The sequence below is a fragment of the Zootoca vivipara genome, chromosome 14 (genome assembly GCF_965207765.1).
Source record: "Zootoca vivipara chromosome 14, rZooViv2.hap1.1, whole genome shotgun sequence".
NCBI classification, from domain to species: domain Eukaryota; kingdom Metazoa; phylum Chordata; class Lepidosauria; order Squamata; family Lacertidae; genus Zootoca; species Zootoca vivipara.
Window position 1 is genome coordinate 23,146,019 of NC_142597.1, and position 15,812 is coordinate 23,161,830.

At 46.4% G+C, this 15,812-nt stretch overlaps 1 protein-coding gene across 1 annotated transcript in view; it reads left to right on the plus strand.

Annotated features, from left to right (window-relative positions):
* The window catches only part of GRIK4 (glutamate ionotropic receptor kainate type subunit 4), a 449,450-nt gene that overhangs the window by 410,803 nt on the left and 22,835 nt on the right, over window positions 1-15,812 (plus strand). Inside the window, exons 14-15 of the mRNA XM_035139827.3 lie at window positions 7,656-7,765; window positions 14,736-14,909. Coding sequence (XP_034995718.1) covers window positions 7,656-7,765; window positions 14,736-14,909 — 284 coding nt within the window. The remainder of the gene's footprint in view (window positions 1-7,655; window positions 7,766-14,735; window positions 14,910-15,812) is intronic.

Below are 15,812 nucleotides of genomic sequence, written 5' to 3' on the forward strand. Positions count from 1 at the left end.
ATCAACCAGCCCACATTTTACCAGCTTCTCTGCAAAAATTTCATGGGGGAATTTGTCAAAAGCCTTACTGAAATCAAGATACATTACATCCGCGGCATTCCCTTGATCAACCAAGCTTGTAGCTCCATTAAAAAAACATTGCACTACCTTTGTAACCCAAGAAAATCCTTAATAAAAATAATTATAAAAAAAGAAGAATTAAGATTAGACTGGCATGATTTGTTTTAGAGAAACCCATGCTGGATCTTTGTAATCACAGCGACCTTTTCTTATGTTATAATAATAATAATTTATTATTTATACCCCGCCCATCTGGCCGGGTTCCCCCAGCCACTCTGGGCGGCTTCCAACAAAACAGAAATTCTAAAATACAGAGATCCATCAAACATTAAAATACAGAAATCCATCAAATGTTCTCACATATGACTGTTTAATTATCTGGGACCTGTTGTAAGACCTTGGAAGGATAGAAACCATAGTTCAGGCATCCCCAAACTCGGCCCTCCAGATGTTTTGGGACTACAATTCCCATCATCCCTGACCACTGGGCCTGTTAGCTAGGGGTGATGGGAGCTGTAGTCCCAAAACATCTGGAGGGCCGAGTTTGGGGGTGCCTGCCATAGTTCAATAGATCTGCAGGATTTGGCTGTTGTAGCTGAGCTATATGATCCATGAGCTCATGTGATGTGTGTGTGTGTGTGTGTGTGTGTGTGTGTGTGTGTGTGTGTGTGTGTACCCCCAGACACCGCCAGCCTATCAAGGAGAAGGGTTCCAGCATGGGGCATAACAAAAGTTCACACACTGCATGCTTCTGCTGATGCTATAACTTGGCCCTTAACTGAACAAGTTCATCCATGTGGAGATTGGAAGCTTTTTACTGGGTGAGAGCACCGGACCATATATCCTAGAATAGCCTGTTCTTCCGTATGGGGCTATTTGCTGTCTTGTGGGGGAATGGCTTCCTTGATCCTACTGCCCAGGATCCTTTCCAGCCTTTGAGCTTCTGCTTGCAAGCATCCTTCTCCATCCTCCTGGGTTCTCATTCCATTTTCTTTTCAGCGCATGGAAGTAAAATTGCGCTCTCTGAGTTTTGTTCTGTTTCCTTTCCGACCTTATCCTCAGCCAGTGCTGTTTTCTATTTGCCTGCCTCCACAGGGACTGTGTGTAGTTGCACCTATACAAAAACCGACTGGAAGTCATTAGTGTTTCCCAAGAGCCACCGGTCCAGAATATATGCACTGAAAAAGTTTCGAACGCAACACTGCTTATACCTGCTCTGTATTTCAATGCATTCTCCATATGTTCCGTTGGCAATAAGAACACACACTTGATTTCCCATCAGCTGAGCAACAACATAAACAAAGCACTAAAACAATTACAGCAGATTCACAGCTTCTGCCCTTGAAATATCTGCGGCTAGTAAAGATGCACCCGTCCTCACCAATACAAACAGAGCTTCTGCATCTCTTTCTCAGTGGAGTACTTCTGACTGCCAAGAACAAACAAGTAATTAAAACCCACTTAGAATTCTGTTGCCTCTGCTAGGTGGCGAATCAAGGATCATTGCAAGAGCGCATCAGAATGGTTCCAGCATTTCCCCCATGCTTTCTGATTCACCATATTCATATCTTACCTTCCGAGCACAATTCAAAGTGTTCGTGCTGACCGTTAAAGCCCTAAACGGCCTCGGTCCTGTATACCTGAAGGAGTGTCTCCACCCCCATCGTTCAGCCCGGACACTGAGATCCAGCGCCGAGGGCCTTCTGGCGGTTCCCTCACTGCGAGAAGCAAAGCTACAGGGAGCCAGGCAGAGGGCCTTCTCGGTAGAGGCACCCGCCCTGCGGAACGCCCTCCCATCAGAGGTCAGAGGGATAAACAACTACCTGACATTTAGAAAATACCTAAAGGCAGCCCTGTTTAGGGAAGATTTTGTCTGTGGTATTTTAATGTATTTTGATGTGTGTTGGAAGCCACCCAGAGTGGCGGGACGGACGGACCCGGCCAGATGGGTGGGGTATAAATATATTATTATTATTATTATTATTATTATTATTATTATTATTATTATTATTATTATTATTATCTAGCAGGCTGTTGTTATGTATGTGTGCATTTAGGGAAGCTTTTAATGTTTAATAGATTATTGTATTTTAATACTTCTGTTGGAAGCCGCCCAGAGTGGCGGGGGAGACCCGGCCAGATGGGCGGTGTATAAATAATATATTATTATTATTATTATTATTATTATTATTATTATTACTTCATCCAAAGAGCTCAGGTAAAGGAAAGTTGTTCCAGATTCACAACAACCCTGAGAGGTAGTGAGTTGCCCAATGCCATCTAGTGGGTGTTACAGCTGATCAGGAATTTGAACCTTGTCCTTCCCCCAGGGCAGGCATCCCCAAACTGCGGCCCTCCAGATGTTTTGGCCTACAACTCCCATGATCCCTAGCTAACAGGACCAGTGGTCAGGTGTGATGGGAATTGTAGTCCAAAACATCTGGAGGGCCAAAGTTTGGGGATGCCTGCCCCAGGGGAAGTCTAACGTTCTGTTCAGAATGCTAGCCGTTTTGGGGGAATACATAGCATGGAAAAGTATCATTTTCCTTGCTTTCCAGGAGGGGGTTTGTATCATGAGACAGAGAGACGTGCCTTGCACCCTTTTGGGCTGTGTGAGATTTTTAAAAACCAAAAACCAAAAACAGCCTATCTGTTTTGAGGTTTCCTTGTGCTGGGAAGTGTTTCTGAGGGTTGTCTTCAGCTAAATTCTACTCAACAGTAGACCCACTGATGTTAATGAAAAGCTACCAGCTTCCCTACAGACCATCTTGGGTGCTAAGATTAGCAGAGGAGGCCCTTCCCCTCAGAGACTCGGGATAGTGATGGACCCGTGGCAGCTCCTAAGTTGTGGAACTCCCTTCTCACGGAGTTGTGCCTGGCACCTTCAAGGCAGGCAACTATTTAATTGCATTCAAGGCAGGCACAACCATGTATGCGTGGATTGCCGCAAACCTAGCCGCGGCACGGAAAGAGGCCAAAAGTGCCCTAAAAGAGTGCAAAAGCAGCATCTAGCAATCCCATGAGCCTTTGCGAGTATAGCCCTAGGACCCCTTGGACTAACCTTTGAGGCCTATGGAGAGGTGGTTGGGAAAGTGTTTGCATTCTTTTTCAATGGTGTTCCTAGTATATGCGATTTCACTGAAGCAGTTTCCTGCAAATGCTGAAGACGCACCTCTTTACCCTAGCTTTTAAGATTCGAGGTGTATATTTTTCGGACCCACCTTTATCTGTGATTGCAAATTACTGTGATGCCATTGCATTTTCATTGCTCTAGCCCACCCTGCAGATAATAAAGCATGGTGTCAATTACCGTTACGATAATTCCCTTAGGTTCGTTGATTTTGATGGGTCTACTCTGAGTAGGATTAGATCGGTGATGACCCTGAATGTTTCCCACCACTGAACTGAAAGGGGCCATGAACTATGTGATCCAATCCCTCCTGGGGCACCGTAGAAAATAAATCTGGAGATTGTGCATACTTTCCCTTTTCTTCTCTCTTCAACAGCAACACACACACACACACACACACACACACACACACCAAGCAAAAATCCAGCTCCCCCACCTCACAATCCCTCTGTTGGTTTTGGAGAACAATCTTGTAGCTTAGCATTAATATAACACATAAGAGCAATGTGGCAATTAGCTAATTAAAACAATAAATATTTATTTAACAATGGCAGGCCTGATAACTAATCACAGCAGTCGTCCTTTAAAGATCTGGCTTGCACAGCACAAGGAGGGAGGAAACAAGGGCCCCATCTGCTCTCCTCCTTGCCTCTTCCCTTCACATTTCAGCGAGGAAAACTGCAGCTAACGTCACGTTAATCTGCGGCTGCCATCAGACATTTCCTAACAAATAACCACCAATAAATTTCCTGCCCAGTCTCCCTGTCTCCATCCCCGCCCCCCCTCAACACTAATGGTATGTTTATTTTATTTTCTGTTCCCCATCATTTCTTTTCCTGCCACCTCCCGAACCCAGCCTCCTCACCCGTTTCCCCATTCCACACACATCTGTTTTCTCGCAAGTAACTATATATGGCAAGTTTAAATGGGCCTGTCATTTTTCTCAATTTCACTTGTTGCGATTTAATCAAATATGGATTCCTGACACAGGGACACTAATGGGTCATCCGACCCAGTTTATGCCTCCCTCCTCTTCTCATTCATGCTAATGGGATATTGTGGAGTTGCGTGGTTGCATCTGAACTTTGGGCTGGGGCACTTGTCAACTGGGAGGCGATGGAAGGCAAGATAGCACTGTGGTCTGAACTGCAAAAATGCAAGCCTCCTCAGACTTTGCATTACATTGCACCTCCATACAGCGTATTCTCCAAGGCCTTTGCTCATGTTTATCTGGATACTTTCTTCAGTTCGGCAAACCTTGTTTTACTCTTCACTGCAGCCCTGGGATCTGCAGGTGTAATAGAAAAATTGGGAATGAGCTGATAATGAGTTCCAAACGGCTAGGATGGACTGCGCTGTTTTAGGCTGCTGCTGGACCATAGGGATGGGGAGCAGGGGAAGAGAAATTCACTGCAGTGCACATTTAAAGGTGAAACTGCCTCATTCACGCTTTAAAAAATAGTCCAGAAACCAAAACACAGCCGTCCTTTGAAATTTGTACTTCTCTGAAGTACTCCAGCCAAATAATTTGTACTGAAATGCATACAGTAAGATGGGCATCAAAAATGCATATATTAGTGAAAATGCATTATATCACAAACTGATGTAGAAATGTGGAGAACTGAACTTGAGACTGGGGAAATAGAAATAAAGGAACTGAACACATTCACCCATCCCTGGTGGGTTGCTTCTTTGCAAAAGAGGCATTCCTTCCTTCCTTCCTTCCTTCCTTCCTTCCTTCCTTCCTTCCTTCCCTCCCTCCCTCCCTTCCTTCCTTTTTAGCAGTTTATTGTGAGAAACAGCAAGGAGAGGAGTGAGCTAAATAAAATCTCTTCTCCCCCCTCGAGATATATACATATATAGTATATATTATATGAAGGGAATTTATTTGATGTATAAATCATAGAAGGATGAGAATAATCTTCTGTTACATAGGAAGTGCATCCTGGTTCCATTAATGCAACATCCTTCATCCCTTCTCCACCTTTGCAAATCACTGTGTCTTTCTGCCCCTATATACATTTCTTCACATACAAAGTGATGCCTGCACAGACCATGTCATCACAATCCGAAATGTAAGCTTTTCAGTGTCAAGACCTGGGAGCGGGCATTTCAGGATAGGTACGGCTGCTTTGCAATTTGTTTCTTCAAAGGTCCACCAACAATGAGAAGATTGCGAGACAGGGGAAGGGAGGGCATATGATGCTTTGTCAAAAATCTTTCTCCCCGCCCCTCCCCTCTTGGCTCACTCTGAGTTCTTCATTTGTGTCCCAAAGTGAGCATTCAAACTTGTTGGCATCTGTGGGACCTCTGGGGACGAAGTCAAGTCACTGAGTGAGAAGCACTTTAGTTTCAGCTTCAAGTCTTCTTGGGCTAACAGATGTCATTACACTGTGAGATAATGAATGAATGACATGATAACAATGAATCTGCATGGCTAACGTTATGTAAAATCCATAGTTCTTTGGGGCCACGGCAGAGGAGGTATGCTCTGTGGAGACATTAGCTCTCTATGCTTTGGGGCATAAGCCACCCTCCAGCTACCCTCAGGGGAAAACATGGCACAGACACCAACTGCTCCTGCGTTGAACTTTCAAGCACCTTCATCTTGAAACAGTTGGGTTTCTTCCACTCTTAGCCGGAGAAGGATTGCCTCCCTGAGTGTCTCCACCCCCATTGTTCTGCCCGGACACTGAGGTCCAGTACCGAGGGCCTTCTGGCAGTTCCCTCGTTGCGAGAAGCCAAGTTGCAGGGAACCAGGCAGAGGGCCTTCTTGGTGGTGGCGCCCTCCCTGTGGAACGCCCTCCCATCAGATGTCGAAGAAAAAAACAGCTACCAGATTTTTAGAAGACATCTGAAGGCAGCCCTGTTTAGGGAGGCTTTTAATGTTTAATAGATTATTTTATTTCATTTTTCTGTTGTAAGCCGCCCAGAGTGGCTGGGGAAACCCAGCCAGATGGGTGGGGTATAAATAATAAATTATTATTATATATTATTATTATTCATCTGCCTGCAGATCCAGCATTCCCACTGTACAAATATGATGCTCATGCAAAACGGTTGAGCTTGCAGCAAACAGTGTGACTGTTTGTGGGTCTCCGCCACATATTCTCCCTCTTTGCATCACAGCAGCATAAGTGCAGAATGGGATTCTGGAAGCAGTAGAGATTCTAGCTTTTACACCTTGTCCCTCACTGGCACTTGCTTCCATCAGGCCATTTTATTGGTTCCAGAAGAGGGAGCTGGTGCCTGGGCTAGGAAGCCCTTGTCCTTGGCAACTGCCTCTTTCTCTGCTCTTTCAAGAACTGGCTATGTTTGCCAGCAGAATTTGAAGCTCAGCTTCAATAAAGAAGAATACCAGGAATGCAGAAAAGCAAATAAGGAGGGATGCAGGACCAAGAGGGTGAGTGAAGACGGATGGGGACTGGGTTCACGAGTGGATGCAAAATAAGGAGCAGGTGAAGCCTGGATTTCCCCACAGCTTTATTATAAAGGTTACTCTGAAATGGGTATGAGAGAGAGAGAGAGAGAGAGAGAGAGAGAGAGAGAGAGAGAGAGAGAGATGAGAGAAGAGCCTCCTGGATCATGCCAATGGCCCATCTAGTCCAGCATCTAGTCCTGACAGTAAGAGCTGTTCGGCAGTGGAATTTGCTGCCAAGGAGTGTGGTGGAGTCTCCTTCTTTGGAGGTCTTTGACAGGCATATGTCAGGACTGCTTTGGTGGTGTTTCCTGCTTGGCAGGGGGTTGGACTGGATGGCCCTTGTGATCTCTTCTAACTCCATGATTCTATGATTCTATGATTCTATGCATCCTGATCTTACAGTGGCCAGCCAGATGCCTATGAGAAACTCGAGCACGAGAGACTTCTCCCCTCCTGTGCTTTCCAGCAACTGGTATCCAGAAGGATTGCTGCCCCCAACTGCGGAGGCAGAGCATAGCCATCAAAAGCTAGAGGCCATCGATAGCCTTTTCCTCCGTGAATTTGTCCAATCCTCTTTCAAAGCCTGCTAAGTTGGTGGCCATCGCTGCCTCCGTCGGAAATGAGTTCCATAGTTCAGCTACGCTTTGCATGAAGAAATTCTTTTTTTCGCCTGCCCTGAATCTTCCAACAGGCAGCTTCATTGGATGCCCACGAGTTCTAGTGTTATGAGGGAGAAAATCTTTTCTGTGTCCGCTTTCTCCGTGCCGTGCATAATCATACACACCTCTAGGATGTGACCTCTTGCTCACCTTTTCTCTAGACGAAAAAGCCCCCAAACCTTTTCTTTGGGGCTGTTAGGACGGGAGCTGCAGCTGCCATTTGCTTCTAGGACCCTACAATGTCCTCTGCCTGCTGCCATCTCTATCCCCACCACCACTTGCAAGTCTTCTCCATGTTGCGTTTGCTCTGTTACTTTGTAGAACAGAAGTTTGTTTGGAAATATGCCTCTCTGTTAACCTTTTCTTTCTTTCTCCTCTACCTTAGGGGCGCAAGCCTGGCTATTTCTCTTTCCTGGATCCATTTTCTCCCGGTGTCTGGCTCTTCATGTTACTCGCCTACCTCGCCGTGAGCTGCGTCCTCTTTTTAGTGGCCCGGTACTGTTAACTTTTCTTAACGTCTCCTTTTTTCCCCATCCTCACAGTGCCACCTACTGTCATTTTATGGGAATGGCATGGAAAACTCGTAACGTGCAATTGATTATCAATCGCTGGAGGGAGAGACAATTCTGCAGTACTGTAGTTAGTAAAGGAATTGGCCGCACAAGTTCATAAAATTATACAGGTGGAAGAGGAGAGAGCCAATGATGGGTACAGCACCTTGCTAGTCAGCATCCTGCCCTGGGCTATCATAGTCACTGCTGTCAACAGTGGAGGCTGTGATTCAACTTGGTGCCTCTCTGGCTGGTTTGGGGTGGATGAAACAAGGGACCCAGGTGGCGCTGTGGGTTAAACCACTGAGCCTAGGGCTTGCTGATCAGAAGGTCGGCGGTTCGAATCCCTGTGACGGGGTGAGCTCCCGTTGCTTGGTCCCAGCTCCTGCCAACCTAGCAGTTCAAAAGCATGTCAAAATGCAAGTAGATAAATAGGAACCGCTACAGCGGGAAGGTAAATGGCGTTTCCGTGTGCTGCTCTGGTTTGCCAGAAGCGGCTTTGTCATGCTGGCCACATGACCTGGAAGCTATACGCCGGCTCCCTCGGCCAATAATGCGAGATGAGCGTGCAACCCCAGAGTCGGTCACGACTGGATCTAATGGTCAGGGGTCCCTTTACCTTTACCTTTAGCACCTTAGAGACCAACTAAGTTTGTCATAGGCGTGAGCTTTCGTGTGCATGCACATTTCTTCAGACACTTCTTCTGAAGAAGTGTGCATGCACACGAAAGCTCATACCTATGACAAACTTAGTTGGTCTCTAAGGTGCTACTGGAAGGATTTTTTTATTTTGTTTTGACTGTGTCAGACCAACACGGCTACCTACCTGTAACTAATACTGAGCACAGATTAGTTACGCCTTAACTGTTGAGTCCCTGGATACACACACCTGCTTTGTAAATTAAAGGACATCTGTGGACCACAGGGGTTCTAGTGGTCCCCTCTTACAATGGGTGAAATACCAAAATATACAGTGGCGGGGGGCGGGGGCGTTTTCCAGCTCTAATGCATTGTCCTGTGTGTGCCTTATTGCACACACTGGGAGAACTAGCAACAGGACAGACAGCAGCAGAAGATAGATCCAGAGGATTGGTTTGCATTTGGGCTGGTTTGGTGCTGCCCATATGGAAGGAGCCTTGTAACCTCAAGAGGGGAAATTCGGAGATTAACATCCACAAAGTGCAAACAGACAGCACATGGCACTGTTTGGATATGAAAGCCATGGCAGGTGTTTTTTAAAAACTGGATGTTTTAAGTGCTCGCTGTGAAAAACCGGCAGAAATGGAAGGAAGAACACACATTTATTGGGGCGTGGGTTTAGAGGAAGGAGTTGTAGAGTAAGTAAACATTTGGGTTTGCAGCAACATCACAGTGAAATAAATTACACATCTGCTGTAAAAAAAATTACTGTGCAAACAAAAGAAGCCTCCCTCCTGATTGCTCTCTTCACCTAGAGTTTGCTTGAATCAACAAAACAAAGATTGAGAAACTCTGTGTTTACCTGCACGAGGGGGTGGGGGGAGAGGTGGTCACCTGTGGGACATGTAAAAAAAAGATGCAAAACATGAATTTCAGCAAATCATTTGAAAGCTATAAGTCTGGAGGGGTTTTAACAGCCCAGTCCTGGACCTTAAGAGGATCCAGCTGCAAGAGGGGCAGGGTGAGTCAGACCCCTCTATATGTATCACATCACAGGATCAGTTACAGGTAGGTAGCCGTGTTGGTCTGAGTCGAAGCAAAATAAAATAATTCCTTCAGTAGCACCTTAAAGACCAACTAAGTTTATATTTTGGTATGAGCTTTCGTGTGCATGCACACTTCTGATCTGAAGAAGTGTGCATGCACACGAAAGCTCATACCAAAATATAAACTTAGTTGGTCTTTAAGGTGCTACTGAAGGAATTTTTTTATCACAGGATCAGGCCTTCATAGCCAACCAATTCACACTGCAATAGACCCATTGGCGACCATTGGATTAGAACTACCATACTAAGAAGATTTCATAGAATCACAGAACCATAGAATTGTAGATGACCCTGAGGATCATCTAGTCCAACCCCGTGCAGTGCAGGGATATGGAGCTGTCCCATATGGGGAATGAACTTGTGACCTTGGCGTTATCAGTGCCATGCTCTAACCAGCTGAGCCACCCACAATTAGGGGTTACATAAATCTCACTCGATTCAGTGGGACTCACTCCCAAGTAAATATGCATAGGATGTGCTCTACACCAGAGTAAATAATCTGAGGCTTGCAGAATGCTGCGAATCACAAGTGGAGAGGGGGTGGTTGTGCTCAAAAGCCTCTGGTTGGCCACTGTGAGAATGAGATGCTGGACTAGGTGGTCCTTTTGCCTGAACCAGCCAGCCAGGCTCTTTGTCTATTCATATGATTGGCTATTTAAGGAAGCATCTGTTCATTTAAGTATTGATTTCTGGATTTATTTCTGAAAACAGCAAATACAACCTTAACCTCAAACTAACTAAGACAGACTGAATGCTGGGGGGGGGGGGATCCACTTGTTTTAGAATTTAAACTGGATTAGTGATGGGACCCAGGTGGAGCTGTGGTTAAACCACTGAGCCTAGGGCTTGCTGATCAGAAGGTCGGCGGTTCGAATCCCTGTGACGGGGTGAGCTCCCGTTGCTTGGTCCCAGCTCCTGCCAACCTAGAAGTTCAAAAACACGTCAAAATGCAAGTAGATAAATAGGAACCGCTACAGTGGGAAGGTAAACGGCGTTTCTGTGTGCTGCTCTGGTTTGCCAGAAGCGGCTTTGTCATGCTGGCCACATGACCTGGAAGCTATACGCCGGCTCCCTCAGCCAATAATGCAAGATGAGCGCGCAACCCCAGAGTCGGTTACGACTGGACCTAATGGTAAGGGTTACCTTTACCTTTACCTTTACCATACTAGTGGTAAGCATACTTAGAGCCTCATCCCATCCATGTTTACTTGGAAATGAAGTTAAAAGGACTTCAGTGGGACTTACTTCCTTGATAAGTGTGCTCAGAATTTCAGTCTTCAGGAAATAACATCCACACTTGAAATCAGTGGGATTTCTTTAAATAAAACACACACACACACACACACACACACACACACACACACACACACACGTGTGTTTAATACCAAGATGCTAAGTGGATTAAATCCAAAGCTTCTGATCTGCAGATCACAGCTCCAAGTTCCTTCAAGGCTCTTCGCACCAAAAAAATTCTTCAGTCATTTTCTTTCGATGTTGTTGTACACCCAAAAGGGTATCAGGGTTTCACCTACAAAAGGAACAGAGAAGCTGTGACACCCACCCGCTTCTCAGTGCCTCTCACCATCCTTGCCCGTTGGTCATGCTGATAAGGTGTTGAATTTGCACACCTTGGCACAGTTCCCCACCCCCCAACTTCCATTATCATCTGCCACAGATGAATAAAGCAAAACTTTCTGTTGTCTGACCATTTTTGTGGCTCTTTCTAGTCTAGCAAGCAGAGTTCTCAAACATTCTAACCACATCCCTTCGGTGTCTGAAGCAGGCACCAGAGATTCCAACGCCGTTTGCAGGTGCCGTAATAACACTACAAAAGCTGCAATACTGTTATGAAAATGGAAGCGTGCTGTCCCTTGGGGGTCCCTTGGTGCAGCTGAACTTGTCAAATTCATGAGCTTGTAATGGTTTTCAGCACCGTGCAGCGTTTAAAACTGTTTGATAACACAGCCAGGCCCTGTCTACACTGAGATACGGCTTCTCTTGATGCATTTTCCAAAGGTGTCAGTACTGATTTGTGTTGGAGAGGAGACAGGAGCTTCAGATAACACCCAGCTAATGTCAGGTGGATCAGGTGTTTCTAGCAGAAAGCTGTGACACCTGGGTCAGTGTGTTTGTCACAAACAGGGTGATGGGTTGTTGTTGTTGTATTCTCTCTCTCTCTCTCTCTCCATACACATAAAAGAGAGGACTTCTCTTTCAACACCAAATGAAATATCCTCTAGCAATAAAAAGCCATTTTCTTTGAGTCGCAGAGGGGCAGGCAGAGGGGAAGAAGCCACATAAAATCCCATGCTTTTAAACAATCTCTGCCAGTCCTGGAGCTATTTTCAAGCTCAAGTCTCAAGGGGTGCTTCCAGACAACTGGCTTACTGAGTTTGCATCCTGATCTGTTTGCAGGGAGATTAGATTACAGGGTGTCAACACGTACCGGTATGTTATCCCATACTTTGCATTGCATTTTCCCATCACTTTCCCAAAAGTTCAGTCTTCTTTTTTTGGGGGGGGGGGACAGGGAAGCAGGTTTGTTGTGCAAGAGCTCCAGATCAGCTTGCAAGCAGAATTTGCCGTAACGTGATTGAATCCCCCTCAAAGATAGTCTTGAAACACCCTAAGAGTCGCAAATTTGACACTTGCTTCTTGAGAGGCTGCTTCTATCAACAGCAAGGACATGACAGAATAATGTTGCTGGCCTAAACTGTTTTAAAAAGCCTTCCTCATCCACCTAAAAATGGAGGCGATACCTCCGTGCACAAGCATTCCTTTGCAAGTGTGAGGGGATCTTGCAAGTGTTTGCTGGGGAGGAGCATTTCTGTCTTGTAGCTGTTATACCCTGCAAGCAACTATTGGATTAAAACATTTTTAAAAATAATAATAATAATTAAAAAATCAAATGCTTGGAGGTTTTACTTTTAAAAAGCTAAGTAAAAGTGCCCCTTCCTCGCTGACCCAGGCAGGGCCGTCCCTAGGCCCGGGCTGGGTGGCGCAAGGCGCCAGGGTGCCTGGCCATCAGGGGCATGGAAGGGGCGCCGAACGCTGGTGTCTGCCTCCGCGCGGCTCTGCTGTTGAGTGGCTTCAGGCAGATCTCCGGAGGCGTGTGTGGAGCGCACGCCTGGGGCCGCCTCTGTCTCAGCTGTTGAGGAGCTTCAGGCCGCTCTCCAGAGGCGCGTGGGGAGCGCTGGCCTGGGGCGGTCTGAACTGCTGAGAGGTGCGGCATGGTGACCCCAGGCTCCTGCTCCCCGCGCGCCTCTGGAGCTTCGCGCGGGGAGCGGGAGCCTGGGGTCGCCTCCTCCACGCCTCTCAGTTTTTGAGCTGCTTCAGGCTGCTCTCCGGAGGTGCACAGGGAGTGCGAGCCTGGGGCTGCCTCCTCCGCGCCTCTCAGCTCCCTGCTCTCATGAGGGGCGCTAGAGGGATCTTGGCACCAGGGCGCCAGATATGGTTAAGACGGCCCTGGACCCTGGTAACTAAAAAAACAAACAAACACCAGACTGAGCCCTTTGCACAGCTTCCACAAGAGATATCATGCTCCTATTTCTCATCCACACACATCCTGGCTCCACACATATTTACATAGACTTATGAAACACTTATCACGAGCATGAATCAGATCACTGGCATTATGTCAGCCGGCCTTCAGAAGTCACACTCCTCTGAATTTTTGCAATGCAGTTCTTTGAATTTTGCAATGCAGTTCCCCAGTCAAGCAGTGCATGGATGGGGGGGGGGATAACTGAGGGTGCATAAAATTGCTTACATTAGTGAAAATGATATATAAAGGAAATGTTAGGTGAAATTGCTTTGCAAAAGTTGACACTAAAATACTGATGAATTTTCATGAGATTTTTTAAAAGTAAATTGCAAAAAAGTTGTGGAAATCTGAAGAACTGGTCTTAAGACTGTGGAAAACTGAGAGAAACTGAAATCAATAGATTTCCACACACACACCTCGCTCTGCCACATGCCTGCATGGTCACACACCTGACCTACAGGTGTCCTGTTTTTCTCAGGTCCTCTGCCCCTCCAGTTGTATGCACAGAGGTCTTCTCAGACCTTCCAAACACACAAAATGTGCATGGTTAGGGAAACAGCCTGTGAGCAGGGTGCCACCCTGTACACACACACACACACACACACACACACACACACACACACAGAAAATGGATACTTATTGTAACAGGTGTTCACATGTGTGCTGTTTCAAGGGACTTTCCCCAAATTTAATGTCTGGTGCTGTCAGCGCTGGGTTGTAGGCCGCCATCTGAGAGGAATCATGAGCCAGAAGCTCAGAGAGGAGAGAGGGAATCAGAGCTGTGGGAATAAGCAGGATTCAGAAGATTGAGTAGGTCAGTAGTTGGAGCCAAGAACAAAGCAGAGCAAAAAGCAAAGCCAAAGGAAACAGGAATGCACCAGAGCCAGGACAGCCTTGCTGCTAAGAAAGGAGAGCCCTTTCCAGGAGCATCCAGTGGCCAGCTTGGGTGGGCAAGGCCAGTCCAAGGAAGATGCTCCCAGTTGCAGCTTCTAATTCCAAAGAACTGAATTGGGGAGAGCAGGGCCAGCATCAGAGGTCCGTAGCATTGAGCACATGACTCAGAAGCAGTGCTTCTGCCAGTCTCTGGAGCCTACTTCTCCTCCTTGCTGTTGCGCCTGTTCACTCTGAGTTAGCCTCTGCACATCACATCCTCCACTTCTGTTAGGCGGTGAGGTTTTAGCCGGGAGACAGATTAAAACAAATGGGCACTGGCAACATTAGCGAGAAAGATGATGTGGGTGTGTTCAGAGAAGGGACCCCACTGTTAGCATCATATCTGAGAGTCATCCAAAACCTGGAACCGGGACTGGAATCGGGAGTAGGCAAATTCCCATTTTGAGCATGGAACAACTAAACCTGGGGGAAGTGAGTGAAGCGGCGACGAAGGCACAAGCAATGCACAAGCTGCCTGTTGTGTGCCCTTTCTTGGTTTCAAGCTGATTGTAATCTTATAAAGCGCACTTAAGCCCCATCAGTTGCCTTGCATTGCAAGACCCCCCTGGTACCAATTGCCAGTAAAATAACGGAGAAATCCTCCCTCTAGGAGAGTTAGGCAGTTGATGATTGCTTCCTCCCCAGTGTTTGCACTCCAGTGTAATTGGATGTGTTATGTTTCGATGCCGTAGATTGACGCCCTACGAGTGGTACAGCCCCCACCCCTGCTCCCAAGGGAGATGCAACCTGCTCGTTAATCAGTACTCTCTTGGCAACAGCCTGTGGTTCCCTGTCGGTGGGTTCATGCAACAAGGATCGACCATCGCTCCTCGGGCTCTGTCCACGCGCTGCGTCAGTGGAGTCTGGTAAGAAATCACAGAGGTAATCTTTTGTGCTGTAATCGTTTGCTGTAGCTTCACCAACTTGGATGGTTTCCCACAAACTCTTTTTGTAACTTGTGGCAGTATAGAAGATGGGTAATGTACAGGTCACGATGCTCTGAATAAGAACATAAGGTGAGCCCAGTTGGATCAGGCCAAGGGCCCATGTGGTCCAGTATCCTGTTCTCACAGTAACCAATCCGTATCTTCGTGTGACAGCTGCATTTGGAGATGTCTTGCATATTAGGTTTCCCTGTGGATAAGTCAATCCCTCTTCCAGAATCCTTCAAGCTTTTTGCCTTTCAAGTAGCATCATCCATTTCCAAAACTATAAACAAGACTATATGTATTACCCCATCCAGAAGTTGACTATACTAGTAGGAAACATGTTTTATCCATCTAGTCCTCTGGGCTGCACTCTGAATCTCGAAAATGCATTAGGCACGATGACTCAGAAACAAAGGAGTTGTTTTGAGAAAGAGATGGATATTTTCAGTTCTGAATAGTGCTTGGTTTTTTGACTAGTATGCCCAATCTCTCCACTCTGCTGACCATAGTACTTTCTGCCTCCATGCACTTTCATCCTCCGTTCCCTTCCTTTCAACTACATTGTCTCCATATTTTCCAAATGCCTTCATTCAAGATCTGCCCCCTTGATTAAAAAACAAACCAAAACATAATTATTGGAAACAGAAAAATAGTTTGGTCCTCAAAAGCCAACTGTGCGAGCACAAATCATGAACTTCTGCCCCCCAAATCCAGTTTTCATGGACATGGGGGTAGCAAGATAGGGAGGAAAACCACCAGCTCCACCTGTGCAAGCTCACTCTGCAGAATTTTTAGATAAAAAATAAACTTTTTTCTGCATGATTGTGATTTCAGAATATG